This window comes from Xiphias gladius, chromosome 15 (assembly GCF_016859285.1).
Source record: "Xiphias gladius isolate SHS-SW01 ecotype Sanya breed wild chromosome 15, ASM1685928v1, whole genome shotgun sequence".
In the NCBI taxonomy this organism is placed as follows: domain Eukaryota; kingdom Metazoa; phylum Chordata; class Actinopteri; order Istiophoriformes; family Xiphiidae; genus Xiphias; species Xiphias gladius.
The window spans coordinates 18,232,933-18,249,693 of record NC_053414.1 but is presented as its reverse complement, the minus strand read 5'-3'; the positions used below and the strand labels follow the sequence as shown (position 1 = coordinate 18,249,693).

The following is a 16,761-nucleotide window of genomic DNA, read 5'->3' as shown; positions in this document are numbered from 1 at the left end:
TTTCAGTGATGTAGGAGACACCTTGTACCCGGTCGTGTAACTTTTGAAATGAAAAATAATGGTATATTTTATGGATTCTGGATTTTTCAATGAAGGAGGAGGCGTAGCTGTCATTTTTAACCATTTTCTAACCAGTTAATTTAACTTTTTTTTTTTTTAATGGAAAAACGCTATCAAACATGCCTGGAGAATATCTTTAATTATACCTTTTGTTAGTCAATATTCATGGTGCTTTAAACGACAATAAGGTCATGTATACCTTTTTTTGACTTATGAAATGCATAATGAAAATGTAGTTTCAAGAGTCGATTTTAAAGAATTTGTCAATTCAACTTAAAAAAAAAAACTAACTCTAATAGCTTCTTCAATAAAACTGACAAAAATTTAAGACAAAACGTAAAAGCGCCAGGACAAAAACATAAAACATCTTAAGTCTATGCGCAATAGAGCTGCAACTAACAATTATTTTCTCGATTTATCGATCAATCTGCTGATTATTTTCTCGATTGATGAAGTAATGCTTGATCTCCGCACATGTTTTACGATCTTGAACATGACATATGAAAGTGAAATATACCCATTACAAAGCCCCGGAGCACACGGTGATGTAATTAAATATCTTAACCAACCAACAGTCCAAACCCCAAAAATGTTCAATTTAATTTAACATAAGACCAAGAAAAGCAGCAAATTCTAACATTTGAGAACCCGGAACCATCAAATGTTTATCATTTCTGCTTTAAAATTACTTACATGCTTATTCAATTAATATTAAATGTAGGGGTTTTTTTGGACGGGGGGGGGGATCAACTAATCAATTAACTGTCGCTGCTCTACTGTTCACTGTGAAAATAAAACCGTTACATGCCGGGGATGCAGGTGACACGTTCCACCGACGTCCCACCTCTGGCTGCGTTCCAGTTCATCGACGCCGCTGCGGGCTCGCAGATCTCAACGTGCATGGATAAGTCCACCGCGCCGCCGTGTGCTTCCGCCACGCTCGTGCCTTTTAGAAGCCTGGCGCGCAGCGGAGCTGGAGCGTAGGCGGACTGAAACGCTTTTCGTGGTAAGAAGCAGCGGCAGCGGCAGCGGCAGCGGCCGGAGCAGCTGTCATGTGAATCAGCTGGAAGAACAAGGAAGGGGATAAACAACAACAACAACACCACCAACACCACCACCGCCGCCGCCAATCCGTATCTCTAAAATTAAGGTAAAATACTATGTATTTTCTTGGAAACAACATGTGATATAGAGGCGAAAATTGTGTATAGTAGCCAGCTTGATCTCAGATAATTAGAGAGCGGTGTGTATTTCGTGACTCCTGTGCAGAATTAGCAAAGCTATCAACAGCTAACCCTTAGCGTTGCCAGCCAGATAAGTTGGCACTGGCTCATGCCAGTGGGCATTTCGCACTGTGTGCCATGTCATGGTTCGTTTGTCTCTTGCTAAACTTGTATGATACCGACAAATAGCAGACTAAATCATTTGTACCACAAAAAGTCACATAGCGAGGCAGCTGCGGGCCTGTCTGCAGCCACCTTGCGAGGGACATTTAAACCCCGTTGACTCGTACATTAAGAAGTTAGCTAAGATGGTAGCTGGGTTAGCTTAATAGTTCGCTATGCTTTCCCGTTCCTAACTGCTATCCCCAAATGCTGTTGAATCAGGTCCCATGAACACATATCACATTCAAGTCAACGAGTAACCAATGAGTCTACCATCTAAATATAAGTTGGCTAATCAGCTGAGCTAGCAGGCTGCCCTATTTGTTCAGCCATTACTTGGCATCATAACAAAACGTAGGCTAGTTGGCTAGTTAGCTGGCTTGGCAGACAACAAAGATAAGCGCAGCTACAGACACTCATGCAGTAATAAAAGCGAAACTACAACTCAACCGAGATATTATTGTCTCAGGGTAGTAGCAGGTGTATTTTATTAACAAACAGGCCGAATATGGCCGTTAAAGGTTATCCACGTTTTGCAATGCTAGTTATAATATCTGAACAAAGAGTAGGGCTGTAAACATATTGTGTCTAAACACTGTGGCTGATTTTTTTTTTTTTCTCCTTGCAAAAATTGGTTTCAGCCTGCAATTGCCTGTTACATAATCGAGTCGCACGCCATTGTAAGGTGGTTTGCAATGAAATAGTAGTATGAAGAAATATGAGGTTGAAAATCACAATAGCTTCACTCGGGCCAATATGATCCTTTGTCCGGCTGCACAGTAAAGTCGGAGTTGGGAGTGGGATGGGTTGATGGCGACAAAAATGTGAAAAGGGTTGTTGGCATCAGCAAGGATTAAAGGATTAAATCGACATTTGTTGAATCTCTACCTCCATCTAGTGGTGAACCTGTCACCAACACACAAACCAGCTGCATCATAGTCTAGTATACACATCTGTAAATTACATCTAGAGATTTAGCAATGGTCAATAGAAAATCTGTACTAAGGTATTAGAGAAAGAGAACCTAAAAAAGAACACTTGTCCTATAGTTTAACACTTACTCTAGTATGAAATTGTAATAGCTTGATTCAATGCATCAATCAATGTATCACTGCAACAAGATATAAAGTGAAATAGCTGATTAGAAGTGTTAATGGGTGCAGACATATTGTTTTTAAGTGTTCTTGCTATTAACTTTGCTGTAATTCCACCATAAATACACTGAACAACCAAAAATAATTGGCAAACACAAAAAACAGGTGACTCCAAAAACAAAAAATAGCAAAATTTAAAAAAAAAAGAATAACAGGCAATATAAGAATGTTGTGTTAAAATGGACACACACTAGATGAATTAATCACTATCAGGTTTAAAACACATTAAGGATTTAAACAAACAAAAATAAATTACTTTTCAGTAACCGGATGTGTTTTCCATCTGCAAATTTACAATATTTATTAGAGCATCTACAATATCTGTTCAGCACTTTCTGAATAGATTATATTTTACCTTGTAAAACAGATACAACAGATTCTCTATTTTTTCCATTCTCTGGATATTTTTAACATTTTAAAATTTTTAGGATTATACCCTGTTGATCTTCCTTGCCCATAGTTTAGTTTATGTTTTCAGAATAGACTACATTTCCACTAATAAAGCAGTCATTTATGTACATGCCACCACATAGCTAACAAGGTAGTCAGTATATTTTTATCTAAGCCAATATCTGACAACATTAAGAGCCGACTATAAAATTAAAGTTGATGTTTTTTCTTTTTGTTTTGTTTTGTTTGTTTTTTTTTTTTTTTCCAGGTTATATCTGGTGAGGCGGCAGGATGGCGGGAGCAGAGGTGTACACCCCTGCAAACCCCACCTGCAAGATTATGACCTTCAGGCCCACCATGGAGGAGTTCAGGGACTTCAACCAGTACCTGGTTTATATGGAGTCTCAGGGTGCACACCGTGCAGGCCTGGCTAAGGTAGGTAACATTTTCAATCTCAACTTAGACAAACATTCAACCACAGTTATATAAAAAAAAAAAAAAAAAAAAAATTTAAAAATGCTGATCTCGGTCTGTGAAATTTGAGAACTGTGGTATTGACTTAATTATGTCAACTAGGTTGGTGTGTCAAAATTTCCTCTTTGTAGGCCTACAGTTTGATGGCTGTTGGTATGGCTCATTATACATCATTTTGGATTGAAGGCAGCTTTAGCCGGCCAGAAGAAAGGCACAGGAATAAAGAGAAGCAGAAAAAGACATTCAGACATATAGTGTGATACATATCTATGTAGTAAACTAGCTCCCCTTTTGGAAGTAGTGGATTAACTACTGTGGATTCCTAATGGTGAAATGCTGATTAGGGTGATGTGTTTGTACAAGGTAACATTGTTCCTGTTTTACTCTCAACAGCAAACCTTTACTCCTCTGTCCATCAGGTGATTCCTCCTAAAGGCTGGAAGCCCCGTCGTACCTATGACGACATAGACGATCTGATGATCGACGCTCCCATCCAGCAGATGGTGGCTGGCCAGTCAGGGCTCTTTACTCAATACAACATCCAGAAGAAGCCTCTTAGTGTGCAGGAGTTCAGGCGACTAGCTAACAGTGACATGTGAGTAATATGAAGGACTTTTAAACTGTATTTAGGGTCTGATTTGAAAATGAGAATTCAATTACATTCAAATGTTAATGTTGTGCTACCAAAGTAAGAATCTAACTTTTTTGCCCACAGGGTACATGACTGGTGGTTTATTCCAAAATATGTCATACAGTTTAATTTCCAGAATGGAGGAGAATCTGATAATCTTACATAAACATAAGAAAAGTGACAAATTAGAGAAGGGGAAGAACATGAACAGCAGTTAAGGCCATGGTTTCGAGATAAGTTTATGATCCCATATTTGATTGAACCTGGAGTTGGATGCCTATTTTAAAAGTGCACGAGTGATATTTATATAATATAAAATGTACCTGATATGTAAATTTGCTAAGAAGGTTTTCATTGTACAGGACTACACATGCCCTACATCCACAGTATCAAATGGAATTTTCTCTCCTCCACAGGTACTGTACACCTCGTTACCTGAATTATGAAGATCTTGAGAGGAAATATTGGAAGAACCTCACTTTTGTCTCACCCATATATGGTGCTGATGTCAGTGGCAGCCTCTATGATGAGGTAGATGGCTTTTCTTCCTCTTTTGTTGCTTTCACTCTGTTGGTGTTAGCCTATTTACGCATGTGTTGGTTCATCTCTGTCACTTGTTATTCAGTGTCCATATGATAAGTCTTTCTAGCTTAGCTTTCACTCATTTCTTTACAGTTTCAGTTTTCTTCATTGGTTCTGTCATTAGAAGAAGTAAGAGTGGAAAGAACTTTGGTAGACTGTACAGACACTTATTTTACGAGAATATTGTAATTTGGCTTCAGGATGGATTTTTTTTGCAAGGAATGAGTGGACCGAAAGCAACACATAGACTACACCACCGCTGTAATTTTTTCCTATATCTTCAAACGCATCAGAATAAATGAAATAATCATAAACATTTTACGCATAGGGACTAGGGAGTATCAAGTCTGATCTGACAATTTAATATTTTAATTGTTTTCCTTCATATTACAGGTTCAGAGTGCACACTTTACCAATTAGATATTTAGATATTTAGGAATGAAAAATGTCCTGTCCTAAGAAAATGGAGCCTTCGCTGCAACTTTCCTTTGGGTGTAAAGTGTTGTTATAATATGTTGTAAAGTTGCTGTAATGAAATAAGTGTCAGTGCTATGTTTTGGCTGGAAGGTCGGACAACCTTCTTTCATCCTCAGCATGAACAAAATAGGCTACTGAAGGTCAAATCCAGTGTTCAACCCGAAGCAACATTTTAACAGCAGGACTTTAGAAGCATGGTACACTTGCCATTTGTCACATAAATAGAAGCAAAGTGACCATATTTTGGTATTTTTGTGGCACTGCTTACATTGTTCATTGGTCACAGTGTAGAGGCTATTAATTTAAACTACCGATCTTTTTTTTTTCTGCTTCACATTTCACCTTCTTACAATGCTGCTTGTTAGGTGATAGTCCCAGTATTTTAGCGGAGAGCAATAGGGGTGATGACAGCTGGCCAACCTGGAGATAAATGAGTTACATAATACAGTATTTTTATATAGATGATACTGATTGGATTTAAAAAAAAATTCCATAGTCAACTGCAAACCAGTCTAACCACTGTTACCCAGCTCCCTAACCCCTGTTTCTAATCTCCTAGGATGTAGAGGAGTGGAACATTGGCCACCTGAACTCAATCTTGGATGTTATTGAGGAGGACTGTGGTGTGTCCATCCAGGGGGTGAACACTCCATATCTATACTTTGGAATGTGGAAGACCACTTTCTCCTGGCACACTGAAGATATGGATCTGTACAGCATCAACTACCTCCATTTTGGCGAGCCCAAGTCCTGGTTAGTGTGGGACAGGGATTTAGGCACAGGGGCAAACATATCAAGAAGCAACAGTTGTGCAACACAATGCAATCAAGAAACAGCAACAGTACAGCACAAACTGCAGCATGAGTTATCATAGTTTTGAATCAACACCACTATAACTGAAGTTACAACAACATTCATGAGTACCTTTTCACAAAAGTATTTGTTGTAAAAGTTTAGAACTTGTTATACTTGCCATGCCTCACCTCTGTGTTCACATTCACTTTCTTTTCTTTTATTTAGTATTTTTCCAATTTAAGAGTCTGTCCATTTTATTTCTATGGTGTCTTTAGTCTTGTTAGGACTGTGATTTATTTGGAATCCTTACACACAAGTCCTTTATATAATGCATATCCATATTTATGTAAGGGCTGTCCTCTTTAGCATTCTCCTGTCAGATGTTTTATAATGATTAAAGAGGATTTTACTTAAATGCAACGTCATAGGTTTCATTTGATGTAGCCTGGAAATTCAACTGCACATGGCTGTAGGGTTCTGTTCCTGTATTGCTTGTTTGCACACTGAAGAGGAAGTCACTATGCTCTGGAGAGTTTAAATGCTAGCCAGAATAGAATAGGAACAACATATGCAGCATAAGGGACTTGATTGCTTGTCTAGGGAGGGAATGTGTTTGGAGATGTGTTATTCTCCAAATGTGTATGGTTTGATTTCTTGGAAGCTGTCATTCTTGTCTTTACGATGGAGCAAGGCAACATTGAATATTTTAACCAGTCAAACATATACTATATTTTGTTTCCGTAAATTTGAAATAAACACTACAATACTGATGGATACTGGCGTACTAGTAGTAGTATTTCTACTACTACTACTCCTCTCAGTTCCATGCTGTTAATCTCTCTATATCTTTGCCAATCGCAGCTTCATACGTCTTACTACTGTCAGCTGATTTCTGTATTTATACGAAAGGAGTGGGGGTGTGTGGAGAAGAACTTCTTTTGTAATTAACACTACAGACTGGGACCAGGATCATCTGACAGTGTCATAAAGTGACTGTACTCTATAAGTGAAACATGATAAAAGCATTGAAGATGAGGTTGAATTGAATTGCCCAGATGGCAGTTTTTCATATGCAAAATGCACCTACTTTCAAATTGTTAAACTATCTTGTTTGAATTATCATAAATAACATTTTATTGACGAGAGTACATAGTAACGTGATCAAGTCAGTCACAGAACATGCGTTGCATAGGTCTAGTTGGTTTTTTTTAAAGCGCTTGTATTGTGTAATAGAATAGGAGCTGGTTTATTTGGGAGGTTTCTTTTAAAATGATAAAGTGGAAAAAAGAGAATACAGGTAGATCAAAATGGAGTTTGCTTTCTATTTCTTTGTCAGCTTGGCTTGCTTCATTTCTCTCTCCCTCTTGCCCTGGAGAGAGTTCTGCTCATTAGAGCAGTGAGCCCTGCAACCCTACAGGGATCAGTGTCACAGCCAGACAGTGACACACATACACACAGAAACACAGACAGACACAGACACACGCACACACACATATACACTCACAAAGAGCTGCCTATTGTGACAAGTACCCACACGTATGCATACCTTTATCATCTAACACACACACACATACGCACACTGACGTACACTCTTTCATCTTTCTGCTATTTTGACATCTCGTCCCCAGAGGGGAGCGGCTTAAAGATGCACCTCTCTCACCTCCTCTCAATCCCCTACCCCCTCCAACTCCCCATGTCACCTCTACCTGAGGTTGCCTCCCCCTCTCACCATGTTTCTCACTGCCCCGTTAAGCTGACAGTTGATACGATGATAGAAATACCTGAGACCTGAGGGTGGATGGTGCTAGTCAAATGGAATGCCTATTCAAACCTTGAGGGAATTCTGTCACACTCCCTGGGTTTCTCGCCGGATACTTTGGGAATAGTTTAAATTCAGATTGTGTCAGCAGTGTGACACAAGACATTGTGGAATATGGCAAAAATAAGATTCTCTTAACTCTTAACTCAACAGCAATCAGTGATGGTTATTTTGTCCCTATCAGAGACGGAATGAGGCTCGTATTTTGAAATTTTCCAGAGATTAAGATTTAATACATTAGGAAGTCTAAATTGTAACTGGTCAGCCTTTGGCTGGAAAAGCTAATAGCAAGCAGATTAGGAAATGCAGCAGATGCAGGAAATTTGAACATCCGTAGGAAATCAAGGATAACATCTTTCTGTATATTGTAAAGTAATATTATTATTATTATTATTATTATTATTATTAACAGTGCAGTGCTGGTACAGGTTCCTCAGCCTTCATGCAATTATTCATTTATCCACCACTTGATGGCAGTCTTGAAATTGTAAAGTCTTCTCTTGAAAACTTGTCTGCAACCGTCAGTGTATGCTACACTGTAGGCATAATGAACAATGTTGGTTCAGAATTTCACATACATAGTGAAAAATAATTCTGTCTGCTCCATATCTCTCTGTTGTCTCTAACAGGTATGCCATCCCCCCTGAGCATGGGAAGAGACTGGAGCGTCTGGCTACAGGTAAAAGAGTAATTTATATTCTTTTTGTATTCTCCATATAAATGGATGTGGGAGAAGCAATTAAATAAGTATTTGAAAAACACCATTGCAGCATACAGAAGCAGGTCTGCATTAAGCACCAAGGTTCCAAATTATACTCCACAATGAGAGGGCACTGGAGGTCATGGCAAAGCTAAAGATGCAGCATGCTAATGAGCTCTGACGACAAACATGCAAAAACTGCCACTAGTAGAGATGTAATCTGTACAAACACTTAATGTATTGACAAGCCACTTTAGGAAAATCTGTACTGTTTGGCATTAGATTAAAAAAATGTAATGCATACAGTTACATTTTAAGCTATGTAATTGTGTTTCAAGTAAGTGAAATTCTCGCTAATGCAGTGGTTAATGTAAAATGTAGTTATTAGGTCTAAACTTGCAATGCTGATTTATTTTGCTGCATAAGTATCACAGTAGAATAATATGTGCCTGGTTGTTACAGACAGCCATCCAGTTAACAAAGGTAAAATGTTGGGGCAGTAATCAGCAACAACCTTTCTCTAGTGTATTTATCTGGTAAAATTTTAGGTACTAAAATTTTACAGATTACACATTGTTAAATTCATCTCGGTTAAAATTTGCTGCGTTTCTGTTTCTTCTTGCAGTATTGTAAAAAAAAAAATTTTCTTGTCAGGCAAAACAAGCATTTTAAATTTTACTTGTGTGTGTGTGTGTGTGTGTGTGTGTGTGTGTGTGTGTGTGTGTGTGTGTGTGTGTGTGTGTGTGTGCGCACATATTTCTGTCAGGTTTCTTTCCCAATAGCTTCAAGGGGTGTGAGGCTTTTCTTCGTCACAAGATGACTCTAATCTCCCCTTCCATACTGAAGAAGTATGGCATTCCCTTTGATAAGGTAGGCTCCCAACCTCTTTGAAAAATTAGCCTCAGTCCTCCTCTTCTTGCCATTTGTAATTCCTTAATTTACCAACTTTATGAAAACAGCTTTTCCTTTGATTGATTGCGGAAATCTGTAGTGGCTTACTTCAATTATTTTTTATTTGACTTTTCTATTTGCTCATTTTTGAAAACCAAAAGGACAGTTCTGTCTTTTGTCACCTATCTCATCTTATGACCGAGTCTCTCTCCCTTTTGTCTTTCTCCCTTCCTAACATGAACTGTCAGATTACTCAGGAAGCTGGAGAGTTCATGATCACCTTCCCTTATGGCTACCATGCTGGCTTCAATCATGGCTTCAACTGTGCAGAGTCCACTAACTTTGCCACTGTGCGCTGGATAGACTATGGCAAGGTGGCCACACAGGTAGCATCCCACTTGTATTAGTCTGATAATTTTTCTTAAAAATTTTTCCTACATGTAATTGATGAAGTATCTCAGATTTCAATACAGTTCATTTCAGATTCAGTCCAATTTTCAGCTTCTCCCAAATAACAGAATAGATTGCAATTATGGCTCAGGAGTGGACACAAGCAAGCCCTCCTTATGTTTTTCTAACGCAGATATAGTATTTGTCTTTCTCTTTCCTTCCTCTAGTGCACATGTAGCAAGGATATGGTAAAGATATCTATGGAACCCTTTGTGAAGCGTTTTCAGCCTGACTGGTACGCTAACTGGATGCTGGGCAAAGATTCTGCACCTATCGACCACACACTTGCCACTCCCAGTACAACACCAGAGCTGCAGAGCTGGTTGCAGAGGCGCCGCAAGACCAAACCTACTAATAAAGGGTACTATACTCATCCTTGCTTGTTGTGCTAGTGGAGTTTTAAGTAGAGTAGGAATACTGCCGTTTGGATATTTATAATATAATACATTTAATGTAAACACAGTCCTCATTGATGTCCATAAAGATAGGCAAATGAAATTGTCTTTGCAACATTTGGAGATGCATCGGCTTGTGATGATGAACTAATGACTAGGTGACAGGTGGCCTTGGTGTACTGACCTTATGTACAGTATATGACTAGAAATATTTGGCAGCTTCAAAAGAAATGCCCTCGTCTCCTAAATCACAAAATTCCAATCCACTTTCATTACTTTTCAGTGTTAATCGGGATTTTTTATTTCAGACTTCTTTGATCTCTGTCCCTCTTAAAGGAGTAGCCACTCTCGTATGCGCCCCAAGCGCCTCAGAACTACAGAGGAGCCTGTTGGCCTGGATGGCAGCTCAGCCTTGAGCAGCAGCAAGAGGAAAGGCCTGGGTGGTCCACCTGGGCCCAAAGTGCGAAGGTCTGTAGCAGGAACAACCTGCAGGGAAGAAGAGAAAGAAAAGAAAAAAGAAGCTGACTCAAAGCACAACCAGAATCAGAACTCTGTTCAACTCGCTGGTAAGACACTGACTGATGGCACTGGGAGGTATTTGACACTTTGGATATAACTTTAATCTGAAGAGTTCACAAGCTGGACTGGTAGTGATCGATTGGTGTGCATGATTGAGGCAGTTAGTCTGTGTGCCTGTTTTCTTATATTTTGGGAATTTCTCTCAACTGAGATTTATAAAAATATTTTTACAGTCCATGTTTACTTGATGGTGGATTTCACATTTTATCCACCCTTTTATCCTCAACAGATCCTTGCAGACAGATGTGTGTGGTCAAGGTAAATCGTGTAGAGAGTAACAGTTTGGGATTTTCCCACAAGGAGCCATCCCATAACTCTCACTGCAGTCTGTTTCCCTCACCTGCTTCACCAGTAAAGAATGACCTAAAGGCAGAGACAGTCTCTCATATTGACCCTCAGCACCTCTTGGGGTCAGGGGTTACGAGCAGGACTCCTGAAGGACTCAGACAATCGCCTGAGGCTACCCAGATGCATCCCGGAATTAATGAGTCAAGGTGTTGCTCTCCTGAACCACACGACCTCTCATCTTCTCAGGACTGCTTTATTAGAGTCCCTCACCTGGAGGCCAACAAACTCAGCTCATCTTCCCACACAACAAGCACTTCTACTGAGACTGAAATGAACTTGTGTCCCTCTGACTGTGAAGCTCAGACATCTAGTTCCTCATGTAGAGGGAACACTTTAAGCCTAACACCAAACACTGACAGCAGCATGGACACAGGTATTGAGAATTACACTAACAACACTGCTAAAGCAGAGAAAATGGACACAGTTGTTGATCCAAAACATATCAATCCACACTCTACTACAGAAGCACTTTATGATCTCAAAGCTGAGCCAGTAGAAGGGGATAGTTACACATCATGTGGCTCCTTCTCCCCATCGCAACACAATTGCAGTATAGAAAAAAACAGCGCTGAGGAAAATCTTTTCCCACCTCTGCTACAGAGGAATGCAGTAGATATGCCACAACTACATCCCGAGCCAGCAGATAAGGTTGGAATCTGCCCTCTACCACCTGTACTGACCCAAGAGATGCCTTCCCTCACCCCGGCTGATGATGGGCTAACTAATGTCCCAAAATCTAGATTGTGCGGTTACCAGGTGGCACCTGTTCTACAGCGGGAGACGCCAACTGGGTTGCTGTCCTCACATAGAGCCAAACAGGAAGAGGGAGACACTGAATTAATGATATCAAAAGAGTCTCTTACTGTACAACATGCCAACAACTGGCATTTAGATTCTCCATATAATTGCGAAGGGGCAGCAGTGGCTGGCTTAGAAGGAAATGCTGCTCATTTAGCTGCCAATGCTATGCACAAAATAACATCTGGTGGTGTCCACGAAATGCTAATAATACCAGACATTACCGTGGAAAAGGATCATACAAAGCTGGAAAACCTTACTCCTGGACAGTGTGATGCTACCCCTGGCCAGCTAGTTCAGAGCGATGCACCTCGTACAGAGCAGCAGTCCAATTTAGCTGAGTTAGCCATTAAAGATAACTCCAAAGACCCGGCTCAAGGACACAGCACATTCAACCTGAGCAGTGCTGGGTCTCTTTTAACTGGTGCCTCAAACAATAATTCCCCATCCCTTTCCCTTCCATTATGCACTCAAAGTGACAGCCACTCAGCATTACAGCTAAACCACCACACTACATACTCACCTTCACATTGTACTTCTCAGAACCCATACATGGAGCCGAAACCATTCTCCAACAGCATCTGGAAAAACTTCAATTCCCAGGGTCCTGCAGTACTCATTCAGAGTCTGCACCCAGAGCTCCCTTCTGACTTCACCCATGACCCTCTACCTTACACCATGTGGACTGAACCTCAGTGCAAAGAGGTCACAGACATGGAGGACTCAGACCAAGTCCTCCGTGAGTCAGAGAACCAGGAAGAAGAAGGTGGGCCTCTCACCTGGGCGCAGCTCGAGCCCACCTCTTTAGTTTCAGTTGGTGCTGGAGAGCCCCTGGGGCTTTGTGGCGATTATGAGCTCCACAGAGGGGACGTGGATGCAGCTGAATCCCTTTCCCTGTGCAGGGAGTTGGGGAGACGGAGGGAGGCAGAGGAGAGTCTCCATTCAGATAATGCTGTTTCACCTCTTGGGATGAGAGATGGAGAACAGGATGGGGTGTCTGATATGGAAGAAGGGGGATCTGTTGGCGAAGAGGCAGAGCAGCAAAGTAGCGCCAAGGGAGAGAGCAGTAGTGACTCATCTGAGGAGGAGGAAGAAGAAGAGGAGGAAAATGATACAAGTAACTATGAGTGTGATGAATCAGGACTGGAACCTGGGGAAGTTTGTGCTGTGAGTGTTGTTTTTTTTATTTTTTTTTATCACAAAATCATACACGTTCAGTCTTTTGCTCAAGTTTAATACAAATACAGATTATTTACACTCTAATGCCTTCCGATGATGCCTGTTCATGCCAGTACCCTGCCCTGTCAGTGAAGAGGACCACTAAGAGCTGGCGTCACCCACTCAGGAAACCAACTGCAAGGGCTGTACCCACTGCTGTCAAACAGCAGGCCAACAGTGATGATGGTGGGCACATTCAAATACACACAAACACACACAGTGCACACAGTCCATTGTAATGTATCACTAAGATTTAGCCTTAAAAGAACTCAAAATTCAGACAATGACAAATGCAGGTACTGTAAGACTACAGTCATGCTTTTTTCAATAAACCCAGTGACATTTCCTGTTGTGGTTGGTGGTGCATAGTGGGTGGCACCATGCCAGAAACCATGATCCTTTGAATTCTGTTGGTTGCATTGCAGTGAACCAGAATACCATTGTCATAATTTTTTTTTTTTTTTTGACGGTTTGGGATGTTGACCAAAACCCTGTTTTGAACATTCTTAAAAGCCAAGACATTTTCTTTGTTAAAAGGGTAGTGTAGAAAGAAAGTATTCTAAGGAATAGAATTGTAGTTGTAATGCAAACTTGTAAATATTAAGTAATGTCAGGTAACCTTTGTTTTCTCCCACACTGTAGCTTTGTATAACCATTGAACCATTCCTATCGGCGGTCCCCATTTCCCCTCCTCATTTTTCACATTTTATGTACACCCAAAATGATTCTTCTGATGTCATTGCACACATAAACCAAACAGATTTAATTCTCAGGCCCACCACGGTAAAATTACCTAGTGATAGATATTCTATTTGTTTTCATGGTTTTAACAGGGTGGGAGGGACGGTCCTCCCATTAACAACAACTAATGCACATATACATAGAGAGTCACATTCATCATCTTCATGATTGTGAAAAAGGATGAATAATTCAGCAGCCATTTTAGTTGTTTATCCCTGAGTAAGGAATGACCATGAAATGACCATGGCTGTGAGAAGCCTGTTTGATGAGAGCTCTTAATCATTTTGGGCAATTTTATAAACAGACAGGCGCCTATTCATTGAAAATTTATCAAGTCACTGGAGGAAATTGTCACCACTGTGGATAGATTAGATATGACTTAGCAGCAAGCCTATTAATACTACTGAAGTCAATTGTGAGAATGATGCATGCTATGGTTTTGATATTCAGGTCACACAATTCTTTCAGATTCATAGTAGGCTTAATTGACAAACTACCAGAAAAGAGATTTGAACTTGGTATTGCATGAATCACTATCTTGGCCACAGTAAAAGAGGCACCAATTGAACAGATAAGTGACTGGGAGGTTGTAAGGCTTTATTTTGTCTCCACTTAGAGCCCCCTGAAGCAAGCCTGGCAGAAGAAGAGGAGCAGGAAATGGAAGTGTGGGCGAAGCCCCTCGTCTACCTGTGGCAGAACAGGAAGAGCTGCTTCACAGCGGAGAGGGAGTACAATGCTCATGCAGCCACCATGCAGCCATACTGTGCTGTGTGCACACTTTTTATGCCCTATTATCAGGTAAAGGGAGTTCAACGCAAATATATGATTAGTATTATTTGGTGGATTCTTGTATCTAAAATGCATTACAGTTACATCAGTGCATATATGTATTGCAAGATGGCCCCCATGAGGATATCTACGGACTCAAAGCACAAAATTAAAATATGACTCTATTTCCTTGCCACTGAGCTGAGGATGGAGCAGCCAGTACGAGCAGATCACTCATTGCTTTCATCCATTAAGCCCCATTTAGACCATGTGTTTTCTCTCCAGGGGAGGTGGGGGGATTTCAATTTAACCTGCAATGGTCCGTGATTCTAATCCTGTCTGGAGTGCATATATCTGTGATTTTTGACCCCCCTGCCCCTATTAATAGTTCGGAGAGTTTCTTTGGTATTTATAGGTTTAACTCGAGTATTTATACGTAGAGCTGCATTTACTGTTGCCAGGTTTCATCAGTTTAGCACACACTGTGTGACAACTGAAAAAAGAGATTTTGCTGACTTGATGGATTATTCAGTAACACTAGTTATACAATGAAGGAAAAAGTAAAGACCCGGTAATGTCATGTTACTTTGTATAACTGAACTGATTTTATGTGTAGTGAGCTACATGCACTCAGTACTGTTGCAGTTACTTCTCCCTTTCTTATTATGAGAGCATAGCCTCATCGACATCTAGAAAGAGACCTTTAAGCAGTTCACAACTGTTTGTGTTAATAAATTACTTGCTTGTATCAACAATAATACTAGGCCTATAGTTGATGAAGATCTTGGGGTTTTCCACAGCTAATTTGCCAATGGCCTAAATGCTGTCCAGATGAGCAAGTTTTATTACCAGGGAGGAGGGGAAATATTTTATTACCCACCTCCCTGTGTAATACAAAGAAGTTCTCAAGAAGAGCATTACAATCACCCATTCTTTTTATTTCATAGCCTGAAGAAAAAGCAGAGGATAATAGACCAGCTACAGCTAAGGACACTTCCAAATATTCCTCTCCAATGGAGGGCCCCACCCGTCCCTGTAGAGCTCTAAGGAGGACCAAGCCCCTCGTCCCGGAGATCTGCTTTTCCTTCCGGGAGCAAAACTGCCCCCCAACCCCCACCAACCCTCTGCTGCAGGAAGATGGCACCTCCCCTCTACTGTACTGCCAGGGCTGTTGCCTGCAAGTCCATGCAAGTATGTATGCACATGGGAAGAGTAGTTTGTGTGTCCGTGTGAATGTATGAGAGAGAGGGTTGTGTTTCCCAAGGATGATACTGGTGTTGTAAGCATAGGTTGTAGTTTCTAAACTTCATAGTATCTATTTAACACCTACCACACAAATCCACATTGTTTTTTTTCTACATGTTGTGCTTGTCTCTCTGATTTCATTGTAAGAGGGTCAGTGAGTTTAAGTACTGACTCACTCCATCTCAATGTTCCACCTCCCTCTCTGTTTCCCTTTCTCCCCCTCTCTCCATGGTTTGGAGTATTTTATTTCCCTCGTCAGCCGAATGAGGGTGAATCTGCTGTCTTCACCACACATACTTCCTGTCCAAAAGCCCCAAGCCAGTGCTACAAACCCTAACACACGCTCTTAAAAACCCCTGGAGCCTTTCTGTTCCACAGGACGCACAGACACACTACATTGTAAACTATCGCAATCCCCCATTCACACACTTTAACAGGCCTAGATCTTTTCCTAAATCCAAACACATTGTAGCCAGTATCATAAGCCTTCAGCCAGTCTTCTACAGATATGTCGTGTGTGCACGCGCGCACACACACAGTCTTACTTTTGAAAGTCTTAAACACTGTCCTGAATCCACAGCTTTGAAATGATATTGGTTCTCCCTAAGTCAGTTTCAAACCCTTTACTTTATTGACACTAGTTTTTCTGCTGTAGGTGTTATGTGTGGACTGCATGAGTGCTTAACTGCTGTACACTGTATGTACTACACATCTACTTACTTGCTTTGTGTGAATGTGTGGCGGTATGGCAGGGTGGGAGTAGGAGATGAAGTGTATGCCATTTGACAGTAATGGTAAAGCCACAAGTTTGGTTTTGAGACCAAACAACAAGTATAAGTTGATATTCTTTTCCCTGTGTGC

The 16,761-nt window shown here is 40.7% G+C and overlaps 1 protein-coding gene across 3 annotated transcripts in view; it reads left to right on the top strand.

The window, feature by feature from the left end:
- The first annotated feature begins 1,045 nt into the window (after nt 1-1,045).
- The window catches only part of kdm4c (lysine (K)-specific demethylase 4C), a 29,650-nt gene continuing 13,934 nt past the window's right edge, over nt 1,046-16,761 (top strand). For all 3 annotated transcript variants that reach the window (XM_040146672.1, XM_040146671.1, XM_040146670.1), the window contains exons 1-14: nt 1,046-1,210; nt 3,258-3,424; nt 3,883-4,058; nt 4,511-4,625; nt 5,713-5,906; nt 8,397-8,446; nt 9,234-9,337; nt 9,607-9,744; nt 9,976-10,169; nt 10,540-10,769; nt 11,012-13,095; nt 13,221-13,332; nt 14,504-14,685; nt 15,603-15,846. In XM_040146672.1, the coding sequence (XP_040002606.1) occupies nt 3,281-3,424; nt 3,883-4,058; nt 4,511-4,625; nt 5,713-5,906; nt 8,397-8,446; nt 9,234-9,337; nt 9,607-9,744; nt 9,976-10,169; nt 10,540-10,769; nt 11,012-13,095; nt 13,221-13,332; nt 14,504-14,685; nt 15,603-15,846 (3,967 nt within the window). In that variant the 5' untranslated portion in view covers nt 1,046-1,210; nt 3,258-3,280. The remainder of the gene's footprint in view (nt 1,211-3,257; nt 3,425-3,882; nt 4,059-4,510; nt 4,626-5,712; nt 5,907-8,396; nt 8,447-9,233; nt 9,338-9,606; nt 9,745-9,975; nt 10,170-10,539; nt 10,770-11,011; nt 13,096-13,220; nt 13,333-14,503; nt 14,686-15,602; nt 15,847-16,761) is intronic.